We start from the raw sequence: 25020 nt of genomic DNA, 5'->3' as shown, positions 1-25020 counted from the left end.
GGCACACTCCACAAACTCTCTTTCCAGAGCCGGATGTGAACTCAAAGTTGTGATAACTTGCAAACAGCTACGGAGTCTCATGAAATCACAAGAAGCATTTCTCACCACCTCGGAGCCGCCCGGTGTGTCAAACTGTCTTGGTAGCATGACCCTCTGAACCGCACTGCTATCCCAGCCGGCCAAGGAAATGCACGAGAAGAAAGCTCACGCAACGGATTCTATCAGTCTTCCAGTGGTTGTTCCGCGCACCAGGCTAGCACTACCCTCGTAGAGACCGCACCGCGGTTCACAGGGATCTTGTACCAGGCTGAGGGCCCGGCCAGGGGAGGAGATGCATCGCAAAGCCAGTAGCTAGTAAGGCAAAAACAGGCCCGGCGTTTTACATAGAATGGCTTCATTCTCGTCAAGGCCTTCCTCGTCACGACCGACGCTCAGCCGCCTCGGCGTCGATAGGAACTGAACGTGCCACACTAGGCTAATTCGTAAAGCAAATCCCCTAACCGCTAGTGCAAAGTATTCCTCTGCTGATGTTAAAGACTTCAGCATAGGAAAGATTCCGTCCCCTTACATGCGTGCTGACCTCAGTTTCACTGCTACCCAGAAGAATACGCAGGGGCAGTCGCGCATCCACATGTTACACAGTCCCCTAATCTGTGGTTTACGTGCTTAAACCGGAGTTGTTTTGCCCGCTACCGTTACAAAGGAGTTTTTCCTGGGAGACTCTATATTGGCGGCTGTTTGTCAGCTAAACATTCAGCTTTGTCAATACTCATAGCAAGCCGCGATACTCTTGTTCTTCGTGAAAGTAGCGGGGGGACCAGAGTTGCTGGCCGGAGAAATCAGATGTGCGCTTTTGTGGGGTCTACCCACAGAAACGATCATCTCAGTCATCTTGGGCTGATTCGACAGCATGTGTAGAAAGGGTCTCAGTTTTCGGTACTTGCCGAGAGAACGTGTACCGGCCTGCCACAACTCCCGTATTCGGTTCCTACCTCTCCTGATGGAGTATACATGTGGTGCTGTTGTGACCAGTATGGATGCGCGAGGAAGGTGGTGACCATGACCGAAGAAAGAACTAAGACGTGTCCGCTCAGATAATTTGGCGACCATGCTTTGACAGGTTGTCTCTCACGGTTAGACAAACAGTTCCAATATGCCACCTCGCATGATAGCCAGCAGTGTACGGAGATATGATGACATGGCGTGCAAGCGCTCTGTTGCGGCAGCGCTGGGCTTGCACGGCCGCTCTTCATCTACGATGTCACGGCAACTTGACAAGTCATAGCCTCGGGGAGGAATGGTTAGGGGTATGGGGCTTTCGCGAAAGACTGAGAAATTATGATGTTATCGCCGCAACAGGCATGAGGGGGTGCTGACTGAGAACTCGAACTGTAGGAAGACAATCAGGAACGGCAACAAACCTTGCAGGCACTTATATCAAGGTTTGTTATAGAGTGTACGGCTTCCCGCAACTGTGCAGCCGAGTCAAGGTCCAGCAAGCACTGCTGAACTGAGGAGCATCATTGCCACGTGCTATAGGTAGAGGTGCGAGTGTACAGCATTCCTAGGCGCGTGAGCGGAGGGTGCCGACAGGAGACAAAACAGGTGGCCCGGTGCTCGAGTGCGGAAAAAGGGACAACGCGTGGACAAGTGTGATCTCTCGTGAAGTTTTTACGTGACTCCACATGGATCCGACTACCGGACCCTTCTGCCCAAAGTACACTGAAGGTCTTCTACCCGTCGCTGTCACAGCAGCTAAACCCCTGGTTCGGAGTGCCACTTCTCCAAAGTATGTTCTGCAGAAAGAGAAGCACAAGACACCGACAACCAAGGGGTAAGCGGATCGCCGGCGGCTCTCTGTGTTTCGTAGCAGGGTCAAAGCATGAAACTCAGCCGATAAATCTTACGATGGGCTCCTAGTCTACAGCCTAACGTGGCTACGCGTCCTGGACATGCTGTTCATTCCTCCGTATAGTGCTACCTGTTTTACAGAAAGAACTAAGAAATTGCAGACGTGTTCTTTGCCCACCAGCATCACTAAAGAAATAGTGGGGTTTTTCTGATATCACCGGAGACCATTCTAGTACTATAGGGGACGCGAATCACCTTTGATAGTCTTTTCGAAAGCTCGCTTGCCCAGCAGGAGAACTCACCTGGCGAAGTCTGAGAAAAAGTTTGAATATTCTGGCGGGGGTCACTCTGTAACCAGTTGATCGTGGGTGCAGCTGTCTGTACTTCGCGTGGCCACTGATTCGCCGCGGGCCTTGTGCACCCCAGGCGTTGCCGGGGTGTTGGCCACAGGTGGGTTTTGGCTCGCGACGACATCGGATGCAGGCGAAGGTGGAAAAGTGCAACGATGCTTGTTTTCCCGGGCCCCGCCGGCCGGGTCTGGCCCTTCCGGCTGCTGGGCCAGTCCAGCTCGCTTTAGTTATGAGGGCGCCGTCGGCTGAGTCATTTTAGGAGTGCGACATCGCTGACGCCCCGCCGGCGATAAGACTGACTCTGCAGGTGAGGAGAAGGCGTACTGTTTGCTATTAAGAGTTTGTCTGCTGAAGGCGCGTGCGGCGTATCGCCGGTGCCCTCACTCTACTCGTCCCCCAAAGGAGCGCCTCACACGCAGAGACCCCGCGGCCGCATCCCACAGTGAGACGTGCCTCCACGCGGGGCGCCACAGGGACAGTAAAGTTGGTCAGGACTTCTTCACGAAATCCCGCGACAACAAGTGGGCTGGCCTGTCTAGGGAGGCTCCGTCGCAGGCGAACCAGCCTACACACTAGAGAACGTTTACCGTCACCCCAGCAACCGTTTCTTGTGTGGGTTCGCTCGGAGATGAATGGGGTGCTACCACCGGTCCCGAGGCTAGTCGCCCAGAAGATCAAGAGAAGGACGACCCTGCCTCCGAGGGGACCTGAATCATTACACAGCGCGGACCCAGTGAGCAGGAGGGATGCGGCATATTCCTCCCTGATGCTGACCGGCGGAGAACTAGGTCGACTGAAAAGATGTTCTGAATGCACAAGGATCCAGCCTGTCCCAGAGTGGAAGCAAGTGTATGTACACCCTCTCCGTTCTCCGCGCAAGAGTGCATCATCAGCTTCCTGGGACATTCTCCGTACAAGTTGGATCACGCGGTCGCTTGTGCAAGGTGAGGCCGCAGCAAATCAGAATGCGCTCAATGAACAGACTAGGCCTATGCGCGATTGGCTTCGTGGCCTGCGCCCTCGCCTGCTCCGGGCAGGAGGCTGCGCCGGCTGCCCCTACCGCTGCTACGCAAGCATCGGCGGGTGCAGGAAATGCCCCCGGTGAGGAGATCGAGATGCCCCATGTTGATGTGGAGCTTGTTCCCGGCCGCAGGTGAATATCTTCAGCCGTCTGCTTGCTCTCGTAGTTTGCACGTTTGGTGTCTGTGGTCAGATGGAAGACTTCACGAAGAGCACTGATAAACATGAAGCGGCGCTTCAAACAGTTTATTCACAACGGTAACCGTACTACTGGCTTCATTAGGGGATCCAGATCGGACAGCAAAGAGCCCCGGCTACAGAAATAAGTAAAGCTGCCCACGAATACGACCGACAGCTCAACGCAGTATTACCTCCTGCCGGTATGGACACTGTCACAGGACCCATGTAACTCTGTCGCTAATCCAAGTGGCAGGGGCGACTCGCGTTGTGAGCCCCAGTCCGATTGAGGCTTATGAAAAGCTTCTCCGTGGACCCCCGACGCCGGTACGACATCGCATTCCCTCCAGACTGTCGTACCTCTGATGTTTCCACACCCTCAGGTTCATCCATTTTTGAAAGGGGGAGCACCGCGGTTCCAAGACGTCACTGCACACGCCTTGGCCCCCGGTAATCAGAACACGGTTCCGACTAGGGTAGCGCAGAGACTGGACACCATTTTAGAAGAAGCCGGGACCGCGGAGTCGCTGGCAGTAATAAGCTCTTTATTTGACGCCAACAAGGTATGTTGAACTAATCAAGTCTCGTTTTTAGCAGTGGAATACTGTCGAACCAGATGGGGGCGTTTCTGGATACGCAGCAAGACGCAACTCCGGAGCAGTATCTCGAAGCCCTAGGAGAAGCACTAGAGCAACAGACAGCAGGGCCACAGTGATTCCCGGCCAGCCATGGCGTGCACAGACAATCTTCGTAAGATTAGCATTTCTCCACAGCGACTCGAGTCCACGCCCGCTCCGAGCACACGGGCAGTCTACCTGTCAAAGAGGGTGTGAGTGTGCGCTGCTACTTGAAGAGGGCCTTGGCGTCCCCTACTTCGGATCTTCGTACCGCGAACACTATCCCATTGCATGACCGAAGCTACTCACAACAGCGTCCACAAGTAGCGCGGAAATCTTTCTGCACTGCTTTTTCCACACACTAACGATGCATGCCCGCGACCTCTTGAATTCGGTGGAGTGAAGTGGCAACGTCGGCCGCTTGGACATTCTTGTAGTATAGCACACTATCTCTACCGGTGGTTTTTCAGCGACAACCGAAGCCCGATGACAGTCTCGCTGGTACAGAGACAGTGACGGCTCGTCAGCGCCCGTCTGCTGGACACCGCGGTTTCACCTTGTAGCTGAGTAGTGGACCAGGAACGGCGGCTGGCGGAGAACTCTCACGCACGCGTGTTCTCGTGGCGTGCCCGTCGCCCCGAGCACGATTGTCTGGCTATGGCCGTGACTGCAAATCGGCCCCAGCAGCTTTAGAGATGCGGACCGATTTCAACAAGGACGACTCTGCATCAGAGGTCAAAAAAGTTACCCAAAAATACTCGGCTGTTCCACATGGCGTGAATGAGTATCGTGACTAAGATATTTCCCGAACGGGTATACACCGTTGCCCAGACAGCGCCGAGAGCCCAGAGAGGTAACATGGTGTGTACGTTCATGTGGTGAGCAGCAAAGAGGAGTGAAGACAACATCACAGCAGCCGACAGCGGCATAAGCTGTGAAAACAACGGGAGGCAGAAACCTCGGTACAACATCTCCTCCCACCAGGGAGCTGAGAGACACGGCGCCAGCGCTCCCACTAGGAACGACCATGGTGTGTTGATGGTAGGATTCATGATGTGGTGCACGATGGTATCTCCCTGAAAACACACGACGCAAATCGCAGGAAAGACATCCAGCTTCGGGAAAGACCAAAAAAGCGAGAAGAGCGCACGCGTGCGGCTGGCGCTGCACAGTTGGTAACCGAAGAGGACGTGCCGCGCACTCTACCAGGGGCACATATCTGGCCTTGCGTTCTGGACTTTGAGAAGCCGTAGTCGTGGCCGTGGCCACCTGCCGTGCGTTCAATAGGGAGTTTTCAGCAGATCTACAATATAGGGCGGGACAGTAGCAAAAGCATGTAGGATCCAAACAGATGCTTGTGCGGCACGAGCCCTTTGTCCCCCGTCTGCAACTCCTTGTCCTCTCCGTCGAACGAAAGAGGCACCTGTTATTACAACAGTCAGCCTCAAATGCCTTTCCTCGACCGGGCCCAGTCCAGGCACCCGATTCTGTAGGTAGAAGTTTCGGAGAGTAGCACTGATAGACCACACTAAGTGCGGCCTCTTGCTCGTATGAAGGCTGTGCTGAAGTTACACTAACCTTTCCCCAGGATAATAGTAACCTGCTTTAGGAAGAGCCTACAGCTACAGCAAATGATGGAGTGACAACTGGGGGGCCCATCACTCCAGAGCTGAGGTGCTGCCAGTGAACCAGTCGGTCAGACTAGTGGGCACCCAGACCACGGCGGTAAAACCTTGAAGAACCATTCCTACTGCTACGGGGTGCCTCTCTCACTTCGGCAGAAAGGAGACGACTCCTACTACCTGCATGTATGTGCGATTCGCACACACTATGGCTAAATCCCGAAGGCTTCGGTACAAGCGCTGTCTAACAGTGAGTTGTATGGGTTGGTGCTTTCATCGGAGCTGAGCAGAGGAAGTCGGACTTTCCTTACCTGGTGGTGCACAGGAAAGAGGCTGAGCAAGAAGTCGTTCAGCAGGTCGGTGACATTGAAGCAGAGACACGATATGAAATAGCCCGCAATCGCCCACCACGCCCACAGGCCTCCTCTCTCCCATCCTCGCCATTTCAGTGTATACCACCTGGGGTACCCGGCAAGGTGTGCTCCTTTTATCACGTTGGATTGGACGTCGTTTCTTTCTGCTAGGGAGCAGCTACCAAGGCGAGCGATGTCATGTTTGCTTGCAGCGCCTATCGTTCGGCCGGAAAATTCGATACTACGCCCGTCCCATGAATGTCTGCGTGTGCTACTCGTCTTTTCTTTTCCTCTGGTTTCCGAGGTGTCGGAATCTTCTCCAAGGAGTTTTTTGTCGCTGCTAACCGTACACTCATCCCACGTCTGAGGCGCCGCAGAGGTGCTGTCAATTCCCGATTCGTCGCTTCGCTTGCACATGTGTCGCAACCAAGACAGAAAACCAAGGAGGCGGCCTTCCCTTGGGCTTGCAAATGAAAGACAAGGTTTCTCAGCTCGTAGCGCCTGGGGCACCTTGAAGGAATGAAATGCTGGTTCCCTCGCTCCTGCTCCCTGGGGCCCGGACTTTGTCCAGCCCCGCTGTCCTATGCCACTGCTTTGTCCGGGAAGGCTTGGTTCCCCACGACAGAAAGCTTCCCAGCGCGAAACGTTTCGAGCGTTTCTTCTATCGGGAATTATCTCTTCGCCGCAGCCAGAGGCCAAATGGGCATATCCCCCCTCACTCTTGTCCACTGTTGAAACCGGTGGGCCCCCTGTCGTTTCCCTTCCGATTCCTTTGTTTTCCCCTTGTGAGCTCAAGCTGCCTGCTGTTGCCTTCCTTCCACTTTGCCTGCCAACCGTCTCGTGACCGTCGCTCACTGAAAGACTCTTCGAAGATCCAGGGGTGTCGCAGGTTTGACCGACACGATGTCCAACAGAGGGGGCGCACCTGGGGCTTCCAAAAAAGCTCTTCATGCACAACTTGAAGAGGCCAAGCCCCATTCCGACCCAAGCCAGATGCGCAGCGAGAACTTGAAGCGACCGATGCATGCAAAGGTCGAGCGAAACGAGGTCGGCGGCATGAAGAAAATAGAAAAGCACGTCCAGACCCCAAGCCACATATCCCGAGAGAATGTACGAGCCGAACAACGCCACAAGAAGAAAAGTGCTCCGGAGCGGAGCGGGAAAAGGCCCCTACAACGGACAGCCGGAAGCACACAGCAAGAAAAGGTGATAAATTGTATCTTCCCACTGCAAATCCAGAGTTTTATACGCCCCAACGAGGCCAAATGTGCGTTGTTCTCCATAGCTCACTGGAGACCGCAGGCGGGCCTTCACACGCTGCCCGCATATTTCTACAAGCGCAGAGAAGGGGCTTCGAAAATCGCAGGAGACGCCGACTACCATCGGACGCTGCAAGAAGCGCGAAAGACAGAATCATTACGGTGTCACTCTGCAGCCGGCCCTCCTTTGACTTTCGACGCCTGTGCTAGCTCTCTGCTTCCGTCAGAACAATGTCCCCTGCTACCTAGGACGCCCGCACACTCCTACAAGTGCGGGTCTGAACAGTCTTCATCTACGCGCTTGCGGTTAGATGTCTACAAAAAGCCCCAACGGGACAGACGGGACAGCAAGACCAAACTGGTACCACTGGATGGCCCCGGGTCCTTAAGATATTCTCGCAATGAAACCGGCAAGCAACAACTTCAGCATTTATTGTCTGTTTATGACTCAGAGCCTGCAACCCGACAAGACACTATTATACAGACCGCCCCATGCATCTTCCTTAACAGGGCAGAGCGGATCTCTTTCCGGAGGCGGGTTCCGCAGCTAGGACAGGGACCACTAGAAGCCAGCGAAGCACGGCCTCGAGGTGCTGTTAAGCAGATCTTTCTGAATCGTTGGTGTGCGCGCTTCTACACGCCACACCGCGTCTCAGTCTGTCTCTACAGCAGAAATACTTACCACCCAGGGTAACCTGCGGCGGGACACCTCTGACGCCTCTTGCACTCCGCGCTCCAGTTTATCCAGAGGTCCTCCACCGGAGGCACCGACTGCCCCTGTACAGCTGCTACAGGTCGTAGTGGCTAAGTGACTCCCTGTCACTGAAGCCTGTCGTCCACTGAAGGGCGGCGCGTCCACGCGGCGCGTATCACCGGACACCTTCCTCCGACTGTCTACAGAACGCGAGACGCGGCCGCTGTCCGCGCTGGGAAAAGCAGTTGTTTCGTGTGATAGGACAGAGCAGCTTTGCCCCTTTGAAGCCGTCGCCCCCCCAAGCACGGGAGCAGAACCAGTCTCGATCGTACAGCTCGCGTGTTGGCTTCCGATGAATGCCGCAGAAGGGTGCCCCACGGTTCTCCCATCTTCTCCGCATTCACTAGCTCCAACGTCGGTTGGTGGAGCACAAGCCGACCCTGAAGCGGGTCCCGGAAGAGAAGGGACTCCCCGGGAGGCAGCTTGTAATTCCCGAGGCGGCAAATGAGAGGACAGTGCGCCTGCCGTAGACGGTCGTTTTGTTCTCGAGAATATCAGGAGAGCAGCTAGAGCTGCCAAGCCGGCCAGCGAGTCCCCCTGTACATAGTGAAACAAGCCGCTGCTGTTGGGAATCAGTTCTACGGGTAGAACGTAAAGTTGACGGGAGATGTAGGCGAAGTGCAAAAAGTACGCAAACAGGACGACTGCTAACTGGGCGACCGCCGACTGTCTCAGTGCGTTGTTCACACTTGACCCAAGACTCTGCACACCCTGAATGCAGCGGCGGAGACTGCAGGTTTTGAACGGTGACGAGAGCCAAGCCAACCAGCTTGGCTTCCTTGCTGAAGCAGCAGTGGGCAAAGAGGGAGACGAAGAGTTACCAGACGGAGAACAACGAGAAGACGAGCAAGGAGTACTGGCTAAATTTCCCAAGAAAGACAGGACGGGTGGACGTCGAGCAGTCAGCGATTGCCACAAACGCGGCCACACGGAAGAAGTGCCGTCATGATGAGGAATGCCCGAAGAGTTCGGAGACAGTAAAGAAGGCATGCGTTTAGGAAAGGAAGGCCTAGGACGACAAAAACCCCAGTCGGCAGAACATGAAGACAACGAGGACCAAGACAGGAGAGACCGACATCCAGACTCGCCAGAAAGAAAAGCTCGTAAACTGGTAGCCTTCCTCAGACTAATGGGGCAGTTTCCCTCAAACGGCTGACAAGAGGAAAAGCCGGCGTTGTGCGGGCGAAAGGCAAAAGCTGCTAGGAGTAAAGACGGCCCCGAAGAAGCGGCATCGGCCTCTATCTCACTTGTGCGTTCACACCTTTTGTCCTCCTTTCTACTGCCACCTCCTGCGGTAGAGACAGTAGGATGATGCTCTCCATCTTTAGCCCTCCACTCTGGCTGTTGGCGAGCAGGCAAAACTGCCGCCGAAAGCAACACCCCCTCACGAACTGAGCCGTTGAGAGTAATCGGCTTAACCGGAAAATGAAAGTCTCCCTTTCCTTGCTGAATATCCGGTGGCAATGCGAACTGACGAGCGACGTACGAAGAACCTGCGAGACGTCTGTGCTCAGCGAGTTTAGAGGAAGAGTGTAGCTTTCTCCATATTGCGTTTTTTCTCCGCTTGTTCGGGGCCGGCAAAAACAAGAACGGGGAGCCCAAAACGGGGACGCTCGACCCGTCTCTGACACAGGCGCCCAGTGAGGGATCCGCTACACCTCCGTGGTTACAGAGGTGTTCTCCATTTCGAAACCTCTCTTCTCTTGCTTGCACGGGAGGAAGTGACGCGGTAGCCGGCCTCGGCGAAGAAGGAAAGAAAGCCGGGTGGAATCGGCGAAAAGAACCAACGGCGGAATGTGGTACTGAACGAGAGAAAGACTCAGTTTTTGACGAAGAGATCAGCGGGGCCCGGGGGCAAGGGAGAGGAAAGTTGTGATGAGGGGCGTTGGAAAGGGAGCTATCAGAAGAAAAGTAAAAGAGAAGAGACTGGTATGGACGCAGATACGAGCGACGTGACGGAGAGGCACCAGGGGAAGAAAGAAAAGCCGAAGATTGAGTTTTGAGCTGTGAAGAACGCCCCAGACCCGATAAGGTACTACGGCCAGGACCTTGTTTGCGTTCCTGGCTAGACTGGAGCCCAAAGGCGAGCGAGAGCGGGGAAAGAGAGAAAGGAGACTGAGTAGAAGCGAGCGAGCACAGAACACAATATTGCAGTCCACTGGCGAGCTTGGGAAAAGAGGACGAAACCTCCCGCAGGCGGCCTCGCTGTGCAGACGAAGACGCTCTCAAACTCGAAAGAGGCCTGCCCAAACCCAGCGAAAGACTAGTCGCTGACGACGAGGAAACGGCCTCACGAGGAAAGAACTCCCGGGCAGTACGAATCAGGCGCGGAACGGAAAGGGAAGACGTCTCAAGGGAGGGAACAGACAACTGAGAGGCGGACAGAGGAGGAAATCCACTTGTGCCGCCGGTCTCCGAAGAGAGAATGAAGGAAAAAACGAAAAACAAAAGCAACAGCGGTTCTTGCCGCCCGTGCCGACCACGTGATTGAAGGACCCACGGTACGGGAGGAAGTTGGATGGAGAGAACACCGCACACGGCCTGCAGAAGCGACACCATATTCTTGAAGAAAGCAGGCACTGAGCGAGAGTGCGTTCCGGTCCACTTCTGCTTTGAAGGAACGATGCGAACCCATGCCCTTTCCAGTCGGCAAGGCAGAGGGGTCAGAGTTCCCTAGAAAGACTCCTGACTCCAAGGTGTGCCAGCACAGCAGCAAGAGAGCCTTTGCCAGGAGTGGGGAAGCATCGCAGCCTCGCTATTGGTATCACTGCAGGCGTAGTGGAACGCTGCGAGAAAAGAAATTAGCTTTTCTCGTGCCGGTCGGCATGTTCAAGATCGACGGAACCAGGTGCCCCAGAGCGTGCCTGACGTGCCGAAGTGAGGTTGATTGACGGAGTCCGAGAGAGTATACGAAGCTGGCCAGCTCGTCTGCAGACGCAACGCAACCAGATGAGAAAGAGAAAGAGAGATGTCGTGGCGATGGTACAAGCCCGCATCATGGTAAGATTCCAGCGCATACCGCGTGGAGGCCGACATCTGCATGCCCGACGAGACCGGTGTCTCGCGACAACGAGACATGGCTCGCAGCACACGTCTGGTGTCTACTACAGAAGACCAGCAACTGAAATGAAAGAGAGTGATTTTTTTATTCTTTACCGAGTATAAGTAGCAACGATTTGCCAAAGATGGGAAATAGTGGTAAAATTGCGGTTTTTTCTCGGATGGTAATCCAGAACCCGGCTCCCTCCGCACGCTTGTCTCCGGCGTGGTTCCCTCTCCGTGTCTTGCACATGTTTCGTCGGCTGGGGAAACAGTGTTTCTTGCACCCGAGAAATCGGACTGTACGCCTGAAATCTACCCTTTGCTAGAAAAGCTGCCAAGAAATCTGGTTTGATCGACTCTCATCTGCCCGCTTTAATTTCCTCGTCCGTCTCCTGCACCGCTTGTACCTGCAGCTCCCGCTCGTTTTGCTCTTCAGGCGTTCGGAGTGGTTCCCGGACCATTGCCCACAGGATTTGCTGGACGGCGAATTGCGAATACGGCGGTGTTATCGGCAGAGCCCCTTCACTCTTCAACGCGTACACGTGACGCGTGTCCAGTACAGCTTACCAGCGGAAATTGTTTCCTGCAGTTACGTCATCGTCGATGGCTGAAGTGGACTTTGCGTAGATGCTCTTCATGCAGTACCGGCGTCTTCTCCCTGTCCGAGCTCTGACGGGAGACAGTGACAGGCAGCAAACTAGTGAGATACTGCGCAGTTCAGCTTCTTTCTTGGTTCATTTTACACTTCGGTGGCAGCTTCGTTACTCCTGCGTCTCCGAGTGGCTCCCAGCCTGGCCCGGTCTCAGATGGGGTATTTGTTTGTGTATGCGCTCCGTGCCTAACTAGGGGACGGATCGGAAGGAAAAATCCTCATCTGGACGGCAGGTGGATACGGCCCAGTGTCCCAACAGCGATAGGTGCCGCACGCACAAAGCGTACTTCCCTATTTTCTAGTCCGAAATCTGGAGCAACTAGCTGACACTGACACCCTAGCCCTCGCGCCCACCCACTTTGTTTTGAAAGGCCTGTCTGGCGGATTGTCTCTTCCGGGCAGCACAGCACCCCTCTCTTCGTGATGGCTTTGATCCACGGCAACAGTTCTTTCAATCCTGCCTACTTGGCATCGATCTATACCTGCCGAGCAACGGAGGGCACTGATGATCCGAAGACACGCAGATACGGAAAGATGCAGCATCTGCAAAGGTTTTGCAAATGTTGCACCTTTTCTTAGCTGTAATTGAGCGATGCTTTGGAGGTGTTCAACAAACATATTTGACAGGCTACTGCTGAGTCTTTTCTCATGCTTCACAGTACCGTATCGAGAATTCGCGAGAACCACGGAACAGCACTTCAACAGGAGAGTCTTATCCTTGTATTGCATACTCTCCTTCCAAATCCAACAGCCGCATGTGTTCGACAGACTCGGAGAGCACACACACTCTGAAATGCCCGCTTAAATGGAATCTTAAGAAGTGTTCGAGTCTAACAACGCCTGTAAAAGACGTATGATGCGGAGAGGGATCTCAGGAGAAGCCGTCGTGGTGACTTCCACTCTCCTCCAGTTGCCCTGCTCATCTCGACCTTCAGTGACAGAGGTCTGCGACACTGCAGGAGACGGCGCCATGCTGCTGCTGCGTCTGAGGGCGTCGCAAATGAGTTGGAGGTCCTGGTCGCTGAAAAGACGTGGAACCACAACACACCCAACACAGTGGTCGCTCTCCAATGACAGAGAACAGGACGACCGGTCGTTCGACGTAGTTTGTTAGAGACTCCCCCACCAGCCTTGCGAGACAGCCGAATCAGCATTGGCGTGTCGATGCAGGTGCTGGATGTATGCCCGCACAGATGTGCTACTAACTCTGCATGCGTTCCCCACATACAAACTACCTGGACATATTTCCTCGCGTTATTCTGGAGGTCCCCTTGCTTGACGGCATAGCCGTCACGCGTCTTGGTATAAACAGGAGAAGAAGGGGGAGCCTCACGAACATCTCCGAAATACATCGTACGCAGTCGGTTCCCTGTATGCACCCTTAGGCTGGTGCCTTAGTAAAGACTTAGTCTGCTTTTATCCTGAAAGCCACAGTGTCTTTTGGTAGTGCTGCAGGTATGCAGGTGCCCCAGTTTCGAGCGACACCCTATGCCTACCCTCACCCACTGAAAACTTCTGCTTGCCCCATGTTGGTCTGTGTAGGCTCCCACACAGCAACTTACCCCCGAAGCCCCCTGCCTCGTCCGTACGTCTTGCGCCCAGCAGAGGGAGTAGAAGGGGAAAAGGAGACAGACACCCAACCCGCACAACGATGACCGCTGGCGCTGCCGAAGGACAGCGCCGGCGGTCCCAGCGATCTAACCTGGGACGGCAACGGTCTCGAAATCGCCATATATAAAACCCATGTTGAAGGCTTACTTATTGTGAAGAAGCCCCGCCACCTGCGTTAGAATTGGGAAGCTGCGGAGGTGGCGAAGCAATCGGGACGAAGGAAGCTGCGCTTTAAGAATGTTCTGAAGAGGGGGACAACGCGGGAACACACTGCCGGATACAGCGCGTACGTAATGTTGTCCTCGGTACCAGCCAACCTCTGACACGGAAACAGCCTTCTGTTCGAAAGACTTTGCTACCCAGAAAACCGAAAGATGCTTTCGCCTTGACACGTGTGCCTTCTACAGTTTCAAGAAACGAACCAACAACAGAGAGCCCAGTCGATGCATCACCGAGAGAAGTTTCTGCGCGGGATACACTTGAGTGACGAACGACCAAGGCAGCACATTCAAACCACCGAAGAGGTCTCGCTAGTTCGTTCATGTCACAGTTGGTACGGATAACAGGGCGAAAACACGACCAGCACACTGGCTGGTATATACGCTCTTCTGAGCACTAATTTTACCACCACTTACACAGGTCGAGGGCCTACACACCAGCACGTGCTCGCGAACTGACACAGCCAAAACCTCAGTGTAACGAGAACTCTTAGAAGAACAATAGATGTTCGCCTTGCGGAAACTAGATAAACATGGGCCTGCCTCTTCAGTTCATACAACTGTGTCAACCACCCCTCACCTTGAGTCTCACAGCCTCGTCTTCTTGAGTTACGGACGATGAGCAGCCTCCTCTCTGTTCAGGCCCCAGGAAGGAATCCTCCCCATCGTCGAAAAACAGGGTAAAGAAATCCGCCCCATGCTCCTCCGACGACTCAAAGCCGTCTTGACTCTCTCCATCTTCTTCTTCCCGTGCTTTTCGGTCTTGCTGTTTCTTCCTCTGTCGATGCTGTCCTTGGCAGCTGAGAGACGGCACGGTGGCAGCAGAAACAGGGAGATACCGGTAGAAGAACTCGGCAGGCAAGTGAGTATAGTTCAGCCCATCCACTTCAATTGGCCCCTTCAATTCAAAAACTTTAGCTAAAAGCTTTCTCTCCTCCTCTTCCTGCTTGGCCTTCTCTTTTGAGAAGAGCTCGTGACCCTGGACTCGCTTCATTTTACGCACGCTGAAGATAGGAGACCGCCGAGAAGGGTATCCTGCGGAAGAACTACCACCGCCATAGCTGTTGGCCGACTTCAGGGAGACGGTGGTCCGAGTACGTTTGTCCCCCCGAGATGCGCCATTCTGTTTTTTGTCATCCTGCTCTTGTTCATATTTCCCAGAGGGCAACGCACTGACCGGAGGGAGAAGCCCAGTCTCGAAAACGCGTCGCCCATGACGTGTCGAAGTGAACGCCTCGATTTCAATTGTACTGGGATGACACGAAGAATCCTGTACGCCTGCTGGGCCTCCGCTCCCCGGCACACCCGCTATCGCTCGCTGCACCACCAAGCCTATGAGAGGGGGAGCGACAGACGACGGAGGGTAACGGGCCGAAGACGACAGGCTAGAGCCATCTTGCCGGAGAAGCCATGTAGCGGAACGAGGGGGTGGAATTGAAGCATTCTCGGTCCTGTGGCTCTGCTCTGTTTGAAGTATCATTGTAAGCAGTAGCTCAGTGGGCGTCAGAGCTGTCGATTGGGGCTGTGCATAAAAAATGAAGTTTTGCAGGAAATCGGATGTGAAGCTTGAAAGCCTTGTAACGGTGCTCCAGAAACGTCCTGCCCTTCGGATTGGCTACGCTCGCATCGACGCCAACGCTCGGTCGAGACAAACTACAAGGTTACGCACAGCAACGTGGCATCACCGGGTATACGAAGCATTCGTACTTTCATTTAACACAACAGGACAATACGAACGCCGGCAAGTTGGTACTGCTATAGTTGCGATCTAGACTCTCTGTGTGCATGAGGGCAGAGGGAAAACGACTCCACCTGAATACACATCCGCACAGCCGTGCGGCTCCCGTACAATACCGGAAATGGTGACCAAAGAAATGCTGTCCGCAAGGGCCCGCGTTTTCATACGGAGACCGCATTTCTACTTGCGGTACGGCGGCTTTACTTCTATGCTATGTAAATTGGCTACTGGCACCACGAAGCAGCTGCGCCTTTTGTTTTCTCTCTCAAGCGAGCTCCTCACACACCCCACCTACCTTGTTCTGTGGCCATTCTTCATTGGTGCCCTCCCGAGCACCTGCTCGCCTTTCTCGTTTTCTGTCTTCCTCACGTTCACTGTTCTCCTGCCGCCCAAACACTATCTGCCTTGCGCCCTCACGGCGGCGCTCTCTCCAACGCAAGTTCAGTTCCTTTCTTTCCGTATCTTGTTTGTCTTCATCGGAGTCGCCCTTCACTCCCAACTCGGCTCTCTGCATGCGAGGCGGCCGCAGCGAAGCCCAGCCCAGCAACTGAAGGCCAAGGTGGGCTGCCACGCGGTCGGCAGCAGCTCGGGTGGGAGAAGAAGGACCGAGGAGCTGCGGAAAGGACACGACGACGCGCCATTAAACACGAAGAACGATGAAAAAACGTGACTGCGCTCCTAGATTCTTGAACTTGCCCCGTGACCGGCGAAATGCACCCGTAGAGGCGAGAAAATGTGGTCTCCTCGTCCTCTTGAGACCCGCGCGTAGCCGTGCATACGTATATACACGTACTCATACCTATACCCACTTGAGACGAAGTCCCCACGCAGAAGGCAAGGTATGTCGACATACACCTCTACGCTCCAGAGAGATGACAAAGCATTCCGGACACGAATTACCCACGGTAAAGAGAAAAACGAGGGCGGACGTTGATCAAAAGAAGATTTATGCATTCGTAAGGGTGCCCGCTTGACTCAGGGGTTAGTGTTGGAAGGAGAAACATCATCTGCCACGAGAACAAAGGCGGCACTGCGCGAAAGCTCTGCGCTACCACTGACAACTATCAACAAGCGCAGAAATCGTAGCTGTGTACTCATCTGTTCTCGGCTATCCTAGCGTCAGAAGTTCGATTCGCCTCACATAGTGACGCGCTCCAGGCTTGGGCCTCAGAGAGAACCCCTGCGCGCCTGCCCTCACTTGTTGAAGTTCCTTGAAGGCTTCTTCTTCTCCTGCCTGGGTCTGGTTTTTTCCTTGACAGTGCTCTTCTTGCGCGTGCACTCCGACATTAGACTGTCCGCAGGGGAGGACAACGGCCGCTTCTACGCGTAAAATGAGTTTCTTCTTCTGTTTTTTCTCGGCGACTCTCGAGCCCAGTCGCAATGCCGGTTCACGCCTTGGTGCGTAGAGGGGAGGAGACGTGTTGTCTTCTGTTTCGCCAAGAGACGGTCCCGGTGGCAACACCACTCCGTACAGAAGCGCAACACTAGACCGAGAAGCGGGCTCGAGCGAAAGCATGTCGGGACGACCGCAAGCAGGAGCACGGAGTAGAGAGCGAAGCGCCGACGGCGATACTACTACCTATACAGTAATCAGCAGAACATTGAACGAGCGGGGAAGACCAGCGAGGCGAAATATCAGCGGTCCGGTCATAATTTGCGATGACGGGTACGGCGGACCGAAGCGGCTTTCTACAAAATATTGCTATTGGACGCATGGCTGAGACCATAATATCCAGCTGCCAACTTCTGATAGCAATAGAAGCTGGACGCACTTTCTTGCCACGCTCACGTATACCTTCAGAAGGCATCTTACACAGTCACGAGTACACTTTAACCTGAACAGAACCGCATGGAGAGTCAGCATTTCTCTGGCTCTCTAAATACAAAACTGCGACCCTTCGTGATCTCGACCCGACTTTCGCTGGAACGTCGCGTCACTAGCAAGGACTCTGAGGGCACGTAGCTGCACGGTGCTCGCATGAGCTCCTTCTACACAGGCGGTGGTAGCGACACGGCAGCAGCCGCTGGGCAGGTCGTGTCCCTGAGCTGACTCCCCCAGTAAAAGTTGATTACAGCTTCAGCATCGGACAGAGCGAGAGAAGAACGGGTTGCACACTTCCCCTCCCTCCGTGTATATGCAGCTGTCCTCTGATGCAAGCGCAGATTACGAGCGTGATCTTAGTGTACTGCCAGAAAAGGGTGATAAGGAGAGCTGGCGCTTTGTCTGTGGCGGGTAGGCAGGGGAAGCGGCCTCAGCACTCGTTTTTCCTTCACGCACCAGCTAGGAGAAGACTGGTACACCTGTGCAGGAGGCCATAGACGTGTTCCGTAGCTGAGGCTCAGCATACAAAGGAAGGTACAAAACAAAATCATGCCTGAGGGACAGGTGAATTCTCATGACGCTGACCGACAATACCGCTGGCAAAGCACCCCTGCCCCCCGCAAAGGGCAGACCAGAACAGAAACACGGAAGAGGTACATCACCTGGACATCGTCTTCGTCCTCCAACTCAAGCTCTTCCACTTCATCAGGCTGTGTTCCCCTATTTCCTCCGCCGCAGGGAGCTGTCGTCCGTGCAGCGGCGTCGCCCCCGGAAGCCCGAGAACCAACAAAACGCAGAACCGGCTTCTCTTCCCTTCTCTCGCCCTGCAAAAGATCAGATCCTCGGACAATACGGCGTCTTCTGCCCATCGGTAGGCTCTGCAGTCCATTGCCAACAGAGGTACGCGGCACGGCTCTATCATCGGAATCTCTCTGTGACGGGTCGAAGACGTTGTTGCAGCCCTTCAGCGAGTTGACTGCTGTCTCGTTCTTCTCAGGAATGTGACGAGGAGAGGAGCAAGAAAAGGAAGGAGAGCCCGAGGGACTGGTAGTGGAGTCCGGACATGTGATTGATGTCTCACAGGCAGAAGTAGTAGCCGACTCGTGAGGAGAAATGGGCGAACAAGACGACTTGTCTTCCGGCGTGGTTGTCAGTCGCGACGGTTCAGAAGAGGGTCTTTCAGCTGTGCCGTCTTTTTGATCATTTTTGTATCCTCCTCTGAGGTCTAGGAGAGGCTCAGGGAAACTTGGGTGACGGAGAGGTTGGTCTTCCTTATGCGCCCGAGCTGAGAAAGCACGAAAGAGAGAATAAGAACGTGGAAGCCCCGGGAAGAGCGAAGCGGACAGGGGCACCTTTGTGTACCCGGAAGAACCTGGCACGGAAAGAGCCTTTGCAAAGAGCAGAGGGTTGACTCCGAAGGAGAGGAAAGAGAAAACATTCTGAGGCTTCGGTCCGGATTCACTTCTTATCTGTCCGCTCTTTCCCGGCTGTTCCCGGGACCCTGGCCTTGTCGGCTCCGCTTCGTCTTGGGACTCGGAGGACAGATATCGGAAGGGAAACGTAGCAGCAGGTGTCTCTTTCTCGTGAGGCAGGCTAATTCTAGCATCTGCTCTGGTCTCCGAAAGACAAGAACAACAACGACACGATTGACTTATGTCTCCTTTCTGCAGGCGATAGGCATGCTGACCGAACACCTCGCACGGACAACTTTGCAGAGACAGGACAGGAAAGGGCACTTCCAGATCCGGGTCGGCCGGCGGACTCGTACTGAAGAAGTGTGCTGCTGAAGGGCCGATACTGAGCGTGCAAGTATCAGCTGTTCCATTGTGCTTCAGACTTCTCTGGAAATTGTTTGCCCGTGGCCGTGAAACCTGATATGCAGGCGCTGCAGGGTAAGTTGAAATGCTCCCGGGGGATAGAAGAGGAGTGTGATGAAAGAAAAACGAGGCCGGAAAAAAGGGGAAGAATTGCACCGAGGGAGACGTCAGCCACACGGATGCGAGCACGGACAGGTATATTAGAAACCACGCAATGTGTAAGGCAACGCCACGCAACACGGTGAAAGGGTAGTGCCCCCGGGGAAGAACGCCTTTGGTCCGCATACATCCCTGAGGAGAGAAAACGGTCTTGGGACCCGCCGCCGATGAAGAAAAAAGTTGCCAACCAGGCAAAAAGCACAGTATCGGAGACAGAGTTGGCATTGGTGGGACAGAATAGAGGTCGGCAACTACAGTAGGAGAAGAAGGGGAATTCAGAGCAGCAGGGCACAAACCAGGATCCGAATCGGCACTGGGGTTCTGCAGAGTATTCCGGGGAAGCGATCTCGCGGACCACGAGCAAAGTGCCGAAGGTGAAGAGGGAGACGAGAAAGCAGCCGCCCGGTCGCCATCAGGAGCCGAGAAACACAGACGAGAGGACGAGGAGAAGGTAGAGAGGGACCGTCGACACGAGAGATATCTGGGACATGACACGTGCGATGAAGGGGAGCCAGCGGGAGACGGAGGACAGGAACAGAGAACCTCGTTGAGAGCGGACAGGGCTTCGCGAGTGGTAGTCCCAGCCGGCATTGATGGCAAAACACGAGAGGAAGAGGTAGATGGACAGAAAGAAAAAGGGGGTTGGAGTTCGCTCCACTGCATCGGGACCGTGGAGAGAAGAGAGCGTCGAGAGACATGGAAAGCTGTGTGCACAGCGAAAACCCAACCAAAGGCTACAAAAGTACTTCCGGAAGCAGGGTATTTCTGAGCTGATGATTCCCAAACGAAGCGACTGCTGTCTGAAAAGCAGACGTAGTCACTGCCGTGATTTCTAGGGGTGGCAGTCTTGAGTACTAGCGTCGGCCTTGCAATAGTTTGTGCGGCGCTGTCTCCACATGGAACGATCTGGGTCAACACGGAAACCGCGACAGCCGTCCCGCTAGCCAAACAGAAACCCGAGGGAAATTCATAGCACCGCAGACACGCGCCCATTCATTCATCTCCTTACATTCTCGGAAGTTGTCTGTCCTCGGCTTGGACCTGACAGGGACAGTTTGCGCGTCGAGGCTGTGTGTGTCTCGGGAGACTCCGTCGTGAGACATCAGAATTCCGGGGAGAGCTCACTGCTGATCCCGAAAGCTTACGTGTGATCCAGCACATTACGATAGCGTTTGGTAAAACGCTCTGCATTTCCAGCTTCGTTCGCGTCCTCGTTGCCAAGGTTCCCCGTCCCTGCTCTGGTACAGGCTCTTGAAGCAGTGTCTTCGGCGTCGAACATCGGAAGCTCCTGCGCCAGTTGCTGTCATTCTGCTGGTGCCTAGCTCATAACCCTGCACGTGCGGGTCGCCCGCTACTGCTTTCTTACAGGCCCTGATACGGAAGGGGAGATATCGCAGCTCGGACACGTCGGCGCTTCTCGGAGCCTTGGGCTGCGAAAAGTCGCAGGCTTTGAATCGGGACTGCTGTGTAATCGTCCGAAAGGGGAAAAGCAACTCAATTGTTGCTCCCGCCGAACAAACGATAGGATGTACAACTTTCTTCTCTCTGCTCTTTCTCGTCAACACAGAGTACGGGGTCTTCATGGAGACTAGGTTAAGGGATCCGGATTGCTTCCGGTTTTTCGTTCACGGTGTTCGGCTCTTTCCGCCTTGAGCATTTACCACTTACAAACATCCCTAGCGGCCCCGGAAGTCTCGAGGTGTGGGTTCCTAGCTGCGATTCCCCGTCTCCCTTGTTTTTCCATTCCTCTTGTCTGCTACTTTGTCGAGGTTGCCCGCCCGGCTGTCATTTCTCGCCCTTGTCCCGTTTGTTTTCTTTTCCCCGTGGGGTCTCTTCGCCTCCTGCCACTTCATGTGGTTTTGCCATCGGATTCCTCTTCTCCCTTTCCAGGCACTTTTTCTCTGTCCATGAAAATCTGCGGCGTGGCACCCTACCACTTTTCCTTCCTCTAGTGTGTTGCTCTCTTGTGTGATAAGGATTCTCCCTCTCCCTAGCTATGGCTAGCAGAGCCGGTTTCCGCCTCAGGCATGGGACAATTCGTCCTTGATTCGACGTTGTGCAAGAACTCTCTTGGTCCGTACACACCTATATGTGTGGTTAACAATTGTCAGCAGTTTGGGTCCGCCAGGGGTTCGTGGCGATTGCTTGGTCTTCGGAGTCAGGAGTACTCCTCACCGCTGTTGCATGCAGGTTGCTTCCCTGTTTTATCAGGATCCGTGTGTGGCGATTGCTAAAGGACAATGCGAAGCTGTCAGAGCTCAGCTTGCTCTTCTCGTCCTTCCTCGTCGTCTCTTCCGTCTTCTGCGGGAAGTGACGGTAAGCGGACACAACAGAGAAAAAAGCCACGTACCAAGAATGTCCTCGACGAAAAGAAGACACGCACTCGTTGCAGTGGTGCTGCAGAACCGACAGCACCGAGTAAAGAGAAGCGGCGAGAGAATGCAAGCCACGCTTCGGGAGCAGTCGCAAAGAAGGAGAAGAAGTTACGGACGACATCGACAAGCAATATTTTAAATAAGCAGCGAAGACAGATGATGGCATTCAAGCTGCTTCAAGAAAAGAAAAAGGAGCGATCCAAGAAGAAGAAGGAACGACGCGCAAAAGAGAGACGAGGGGAGCCCGTCGAGAAGAAAACTCCTAAAACCATTGAATCGATGCGTCGCTTCGACCCCACAGTCGGTACGTTGTAGCCATTCGTGTGTATCTGTGAGACACGTAGACACCTGGTTGCTTTCTTCGAGACCCTGGCAAGCTCGCCGGCTCTCTTCCCCGCAGAGCCGAACAGTAATCTTCCACCGAAAATTGTTTCGGTCATCAGGCAGCAACTGCAGGATGGTCATCATGCCCTTGGATGGTTTTGGGAGATAGGAGCCTCTGAAACCAGCGGTGATCGATACCGTCCATCTGCGCTGAGTCGCCTACCAGTGTAGTGCGATCTTCTTGGCTTTCGGAAGGGGACATTTGTGGAGGCTGCTACTCAGTGCTGAATCACTCTGGTGTATAGAGTTCACTATAATGCCGCTCCGTTCATAATCATCGCCCGCCTAGCCCCTCGACGTGATTCTTCCTGTGGAGATGTTGCCTTTGTACAGTGGAAGAGGACGACGATGAGGTTGAAGGAGAAGAGGAAGTAGACGAGTTCGCCTCATTCTTTTCAAACGAAAAGACGCCCAAGCTTATGGTTACGACAAATCGGTAGGTTAGTGAATGTTGGAGTGCGTTCGGTGGGAGATGGTTTAAGTTCAGTCACTTAACCTCCCCCGTTCGAGGATGTTTACACTCGTCTGGGATAGGCTCCTATGTATGTATGCGAAGTCGCGTGGTGGTGGGTGCAGAAGCACGTATCAACACTTGCGCGCCTACATACATTCAGAAGGCGCACCTATGGCGGCTAGCAGTCGCCCAGCGCCGGACGGATCTGCGTAGACGTGACGAAAGCTGGTGTTCCTGATGGCCCGTTTTCCGTGGTTTGTCATGCCTTCAGTCGAGTCACCAAGGACATGTACGCGTTCCTGAAGGAGGTTCTGTTCATCTTTCCGAACGCTTTCTTCTACAAGGTTAGAGACTCCCCAGTGGTTTCTTTTCTTTGGCCGCTGTCTTCTCTGCACTCAGAACCTCGAAGTAGAGGAGCCTGCAGAGACAGTTATGAAGAAGAGGGTCTGACGGAGTTTAGTGGAGACAAGACAGAAACGTGTTGATACCTGACTAAACCGTCCTGTGAATCTGGGGTTTAGACCGGAGACAGTTTGACCTGGCTTTCACCAGATCGGTCACCACTACTGTGGTCGCCATGACAAAGCGCCCACGGCGGCAGGCATCTTGTTTCGAGTATAGCTGATCAGCGTGCAGTGTGGCGGGGTAGTCAGATACACGAGTTTCCTTAGCTCGAGAAACTGTATATTTCCTTAGAGACATTCTACTGAAATTTGACGGAGCAGAATATTGTAGAGTGGCAGAAAGCTTCTTAGGGTTTTCCAAGAATGCTTGTCGGCCGCTTGCGACTCTCTGCAGAAGCGTTGGACTCAGTCCAAACGAGTTCAGCTGAGCGTGTAGACAGGCAGTGCTGTGGGTCGTCTGTTCCTCATCTTTGATTCTACTCTGCTCTTTAGGAGGCTGCTTCGGAACATATCAGCCTTGTGTCGGCGGTACGTGTTTCCTCTTAGTGGTGAGGCTGCACGAGTGTCTCCAAGAGATCTGTTTGTTTGGGACTTCCGCGTTCAGAGATGGTCCTACCAGATAAAGAACATCTGCAAGTTCGCAATCAAGCACGACTTCACAGACCTTCTGATCTTCAAAGAAAAGAACCATCGGCCCCATGGCCTGTACATCGTTCACCTACCAGGTGAGTTGCTTATGCTGATTGCTTCCCTTCCGTGGTTTGAATGAACCCGGTCTTCGGCGCGTGATGGAAACTGTGTTCTCTTTTGGCGCTGTGCCGATGTTCCTTGCTCTTTTGGCTGCTTTGGGCTTCATGGTTTCCACTTATGCAGCTGGTGACAAGCTTTTTCTGTCGCGGCAGTCACCGCTGCCGTGCGTTATTCTCACATATTCAGCGCATCTGCCTGCCCCCGTGTGATCTCCAGCCGCACCCCGGCGCGGCTGGCGTCCTTCTGTACTGTCTTACCGTTTGTGTGCCGTCTGCGTCTCCGACCTGTCCAGTTCACCTTGATTTGTGTCCTGTTGTTCAGAGGGGCCTACGTCGTATTTCCGTATTTCGGGTGTACGGCTAGCTCAGGAAATGCACGGCGCCGCGACAATGACGACTCATCTTCCTGAGCTGCTGCTCAACAATTTCACGACGCGCCTTGGACGCCGTGTGGCCAGACAGCTCGCTGCCCTGTTCCCTTTGGTACGTAACCGAGAAATCTTCACAGGTCTTTTCTTGTCGACCTTTGGTATGGTCTTCAAACTCAGTCTGCTGGTCTTCAGCCGCGTTTGGTTCTCACTCCGATGTGCACCCTACTTGAGCTTGGTCAGAGGCAACACTCGTTCAGCGGGGCCCGCTGAACTTCGCACACGTCCCGCCGGGCGTCGGGCCCTCCAGGAACAGCAAAGAACTGATTAGTTGGGACAGCGCGAGAGCGAAGGGTCGGCCGTACGTTCGTTGCTGGTTTTCCTCCAGCGTTCCACTTCCGCGGTCTGGGGAAGCATCTGCGGGAAGTGCTACGTGCGTTGCCTCGAAGTATGTAGAACACTCTCGGTTTACTCGCTTCTTGAACTCTCTTGTGTATGCAGACACCGGAATTCGTTGGTAGACGGGTCGTTACGTTCCACAATCAGCGTGACTTCATTTTTTTTCGGCATCACCGCTACATTTTTGAAGACGGCAAGAAAACAAGACTTCAAGAAATAGGTCCGCGATTGACGTTGAAGCTCTTATGGATGCACGCAGGTCTGTTTAACACCAAAGAGGGACTCTACGAGTTTGTCTGGAGACCAGATTTGAAAGTGGACAGGAAGAATATGTTAATCTAAGTGCTTTCAGGGCCTGCCCGGTGTACCACTTTTGGGCTTTCCCTTTCTTTCTCCGTTCACATCTCCTGTTTGTTCGACTGGACAGCAGTGTGCGCCGTGGGGCTAACAATGTATGGAACATTCGTGAGGCTTTCGTACTTGTTTGGAGAACTTCAGGCTTTTTCCATTTTCGTCGGTTTTGTTTTCTTCCGCCGCCCGTTAGTCCTTTGTCTCGCGCGGAAGCGCAAGCTGTTGCGAGTTGCCAGACCGTTGGTCCGCACAGTATAGTGATCTCGGTTCCGCAGCCCCTAGGGGCGTGTGTCAGGCTTTCTACAGAATAGGGGAGTATTCGGGAGTTTCATCCAGAAGGTCGTCATTCCATCCATATCCCTGCCGGTCTCTCGGGCTTCAGTTGTCACAGAACAGGGTAGGTGCTTGCCCGAGACGGTGACCCTTATGGTTTCGGCCACACATTGCTATTGTTGAAGCTGCTACGAAGGTAGT

At 54.1% G+C, this 25020-nt stretch overlaps 3 protein-coding genes across 3 annotated transcripts; 2 read left to right on the top strand and 1 right to left on the bottom strand.

Annotated features, from left to right (window-relative positions):
- Window positions 1-2389: 2389 nt before the first annotated feature.
- CSUI_003295 (uncharacterized protein) lies at window positions 2390-3331 on the top strand. The gene has a single exon (XM_068063493.1). The coding sequence runs from the start codon at window positions 2830-2832 to the stop codon at window positions 3304-3306; it is 477 nt and encodes a 158-aa protein (XP_067924522.1). The 5' UTR covers window positions 2390-2829; the 3' UTR covers window positions 3307-3331.
- Window positions 3332-4762: 1431 nt separating this feature from the next.
- On the bottom strand, window positions 4763-20521 carry CSUI_003294 (putative protease). Its single transcript, XM_068063492.1, has 10 exons — window positions 17749-20521; window positions 16463-16843; window positions 15560-15877; window positions 14107-15048; window positions 13456-13550; window positions 12056-12718; window positions 11613-11714; window positions 7932-10931; window positions 5949-7160; window positions 4763-5091 (listed from the first exon to the last, which is right to left on the bottom strand). Exons 1-6 carry the CDS (start codon window positions 20053-20055, stop codon window positions 12511-12513), a joined length of 4251 nt encoding a protein of 1416 aa, XP_067924521.1. The 5' UTR covers window positions 20056-20521; the 3' UTR covers window positions 4763-5091; window positions 5949-7160; window positions 7932-10931; window positions 11613-11714; window positions 12056-12510.
- Window positions 20454-24640, top strand: CSUI_003293 (imp4 family u3 small nucleolar ribonucleoprotein). Its single transcript, XM_068063491.1, has 6 exons — window positions 20454-21741; window positions 22155-22257; window positions 22547-22619; window positions 23284-23404; window positions 23751-23911; window positions 24298-24640. The coding sequence occupies exons 1-6, from the start codon at window positions 21303-21305 to the stop codon at window positions 24535-24537; spliced, it is 1137 nt and encodes a 378-aa protein (XP_067924520.1). The 5' UTR covers window positions 20454-21302; the 3' UTR covers window positions 24538-24640.
- Window positions 24641-25020: the final 380 nt, after the last annotated feature.

The sequence above is a fragment of the Cystoisospora suis genome (assembly GCF_002600585.1).
Source record: "Cystoisospora suis strain Wien I chromosome Unknown contig_1439, whole genome shotgun sequence".
NCBI classification, from domain to species: domain Eukaryota; phylum Apicomplexa; class Conoidasida; order Eucoccidiorida; family Sarcocystidae; genus Cystoisospora; species Cystoisospora suis.
Note: the sequence above shows the minus strand (reverse complement) of the source record. Positions and strands in the feature narration are given on the sequence as shown.

Coding starts and splice junctions, on each gene's coding strand:
- CSUI_003293 (XM_068063491.1), top strand. CDS start 21,303: ATGCGAAGCTGTCAGAGCTCAGCTTGCTCTTCTCGTCCTTCCTCGTCG. Junction 22,620..23,283: donor CGAACGCTTTCTTCTACAAG/GTTAGAGACTCC, acceptor TTCCGCGTTCAG/AGATGGTCCTACCAGATAAA. Junction 23,405..23,750: donor GTACATCGTTCACCTACCAG/GTGAGTTGCTTA, acceptor CCTGTTGTTCAG/AGGGGCCTACGTCGTATTTC.
- CSUI_003294 (XM_068063492.1), bottom strand. CDS start 20,055: ATGGGCGCGTGTCTGCGGTGCTATGAATTTCCCTCGGGTTTCTGTTTG. Junction 15,878..16,462: donor CCTTCAAGGAACTTCAACAA/GTGAGGGCAGGC, acceptor TCCTTTCCGCAG/CTCCTCGGTCCTTCTTCTCC. Junction 15,049..15,559: donor AAGAATGGCCACAGAACAAG/GTAGGTGGGGTG, acceptor TTTTATGCACAG/CCCCAATCGACAGCTCTGAC.
- CSUI_003295 (XM_068063493.1), top strand. CDS start 2,830: ATGAATGGGGTGCTACCACCGGTCCCGAGGCTAGTCGCCCAGAAGATC.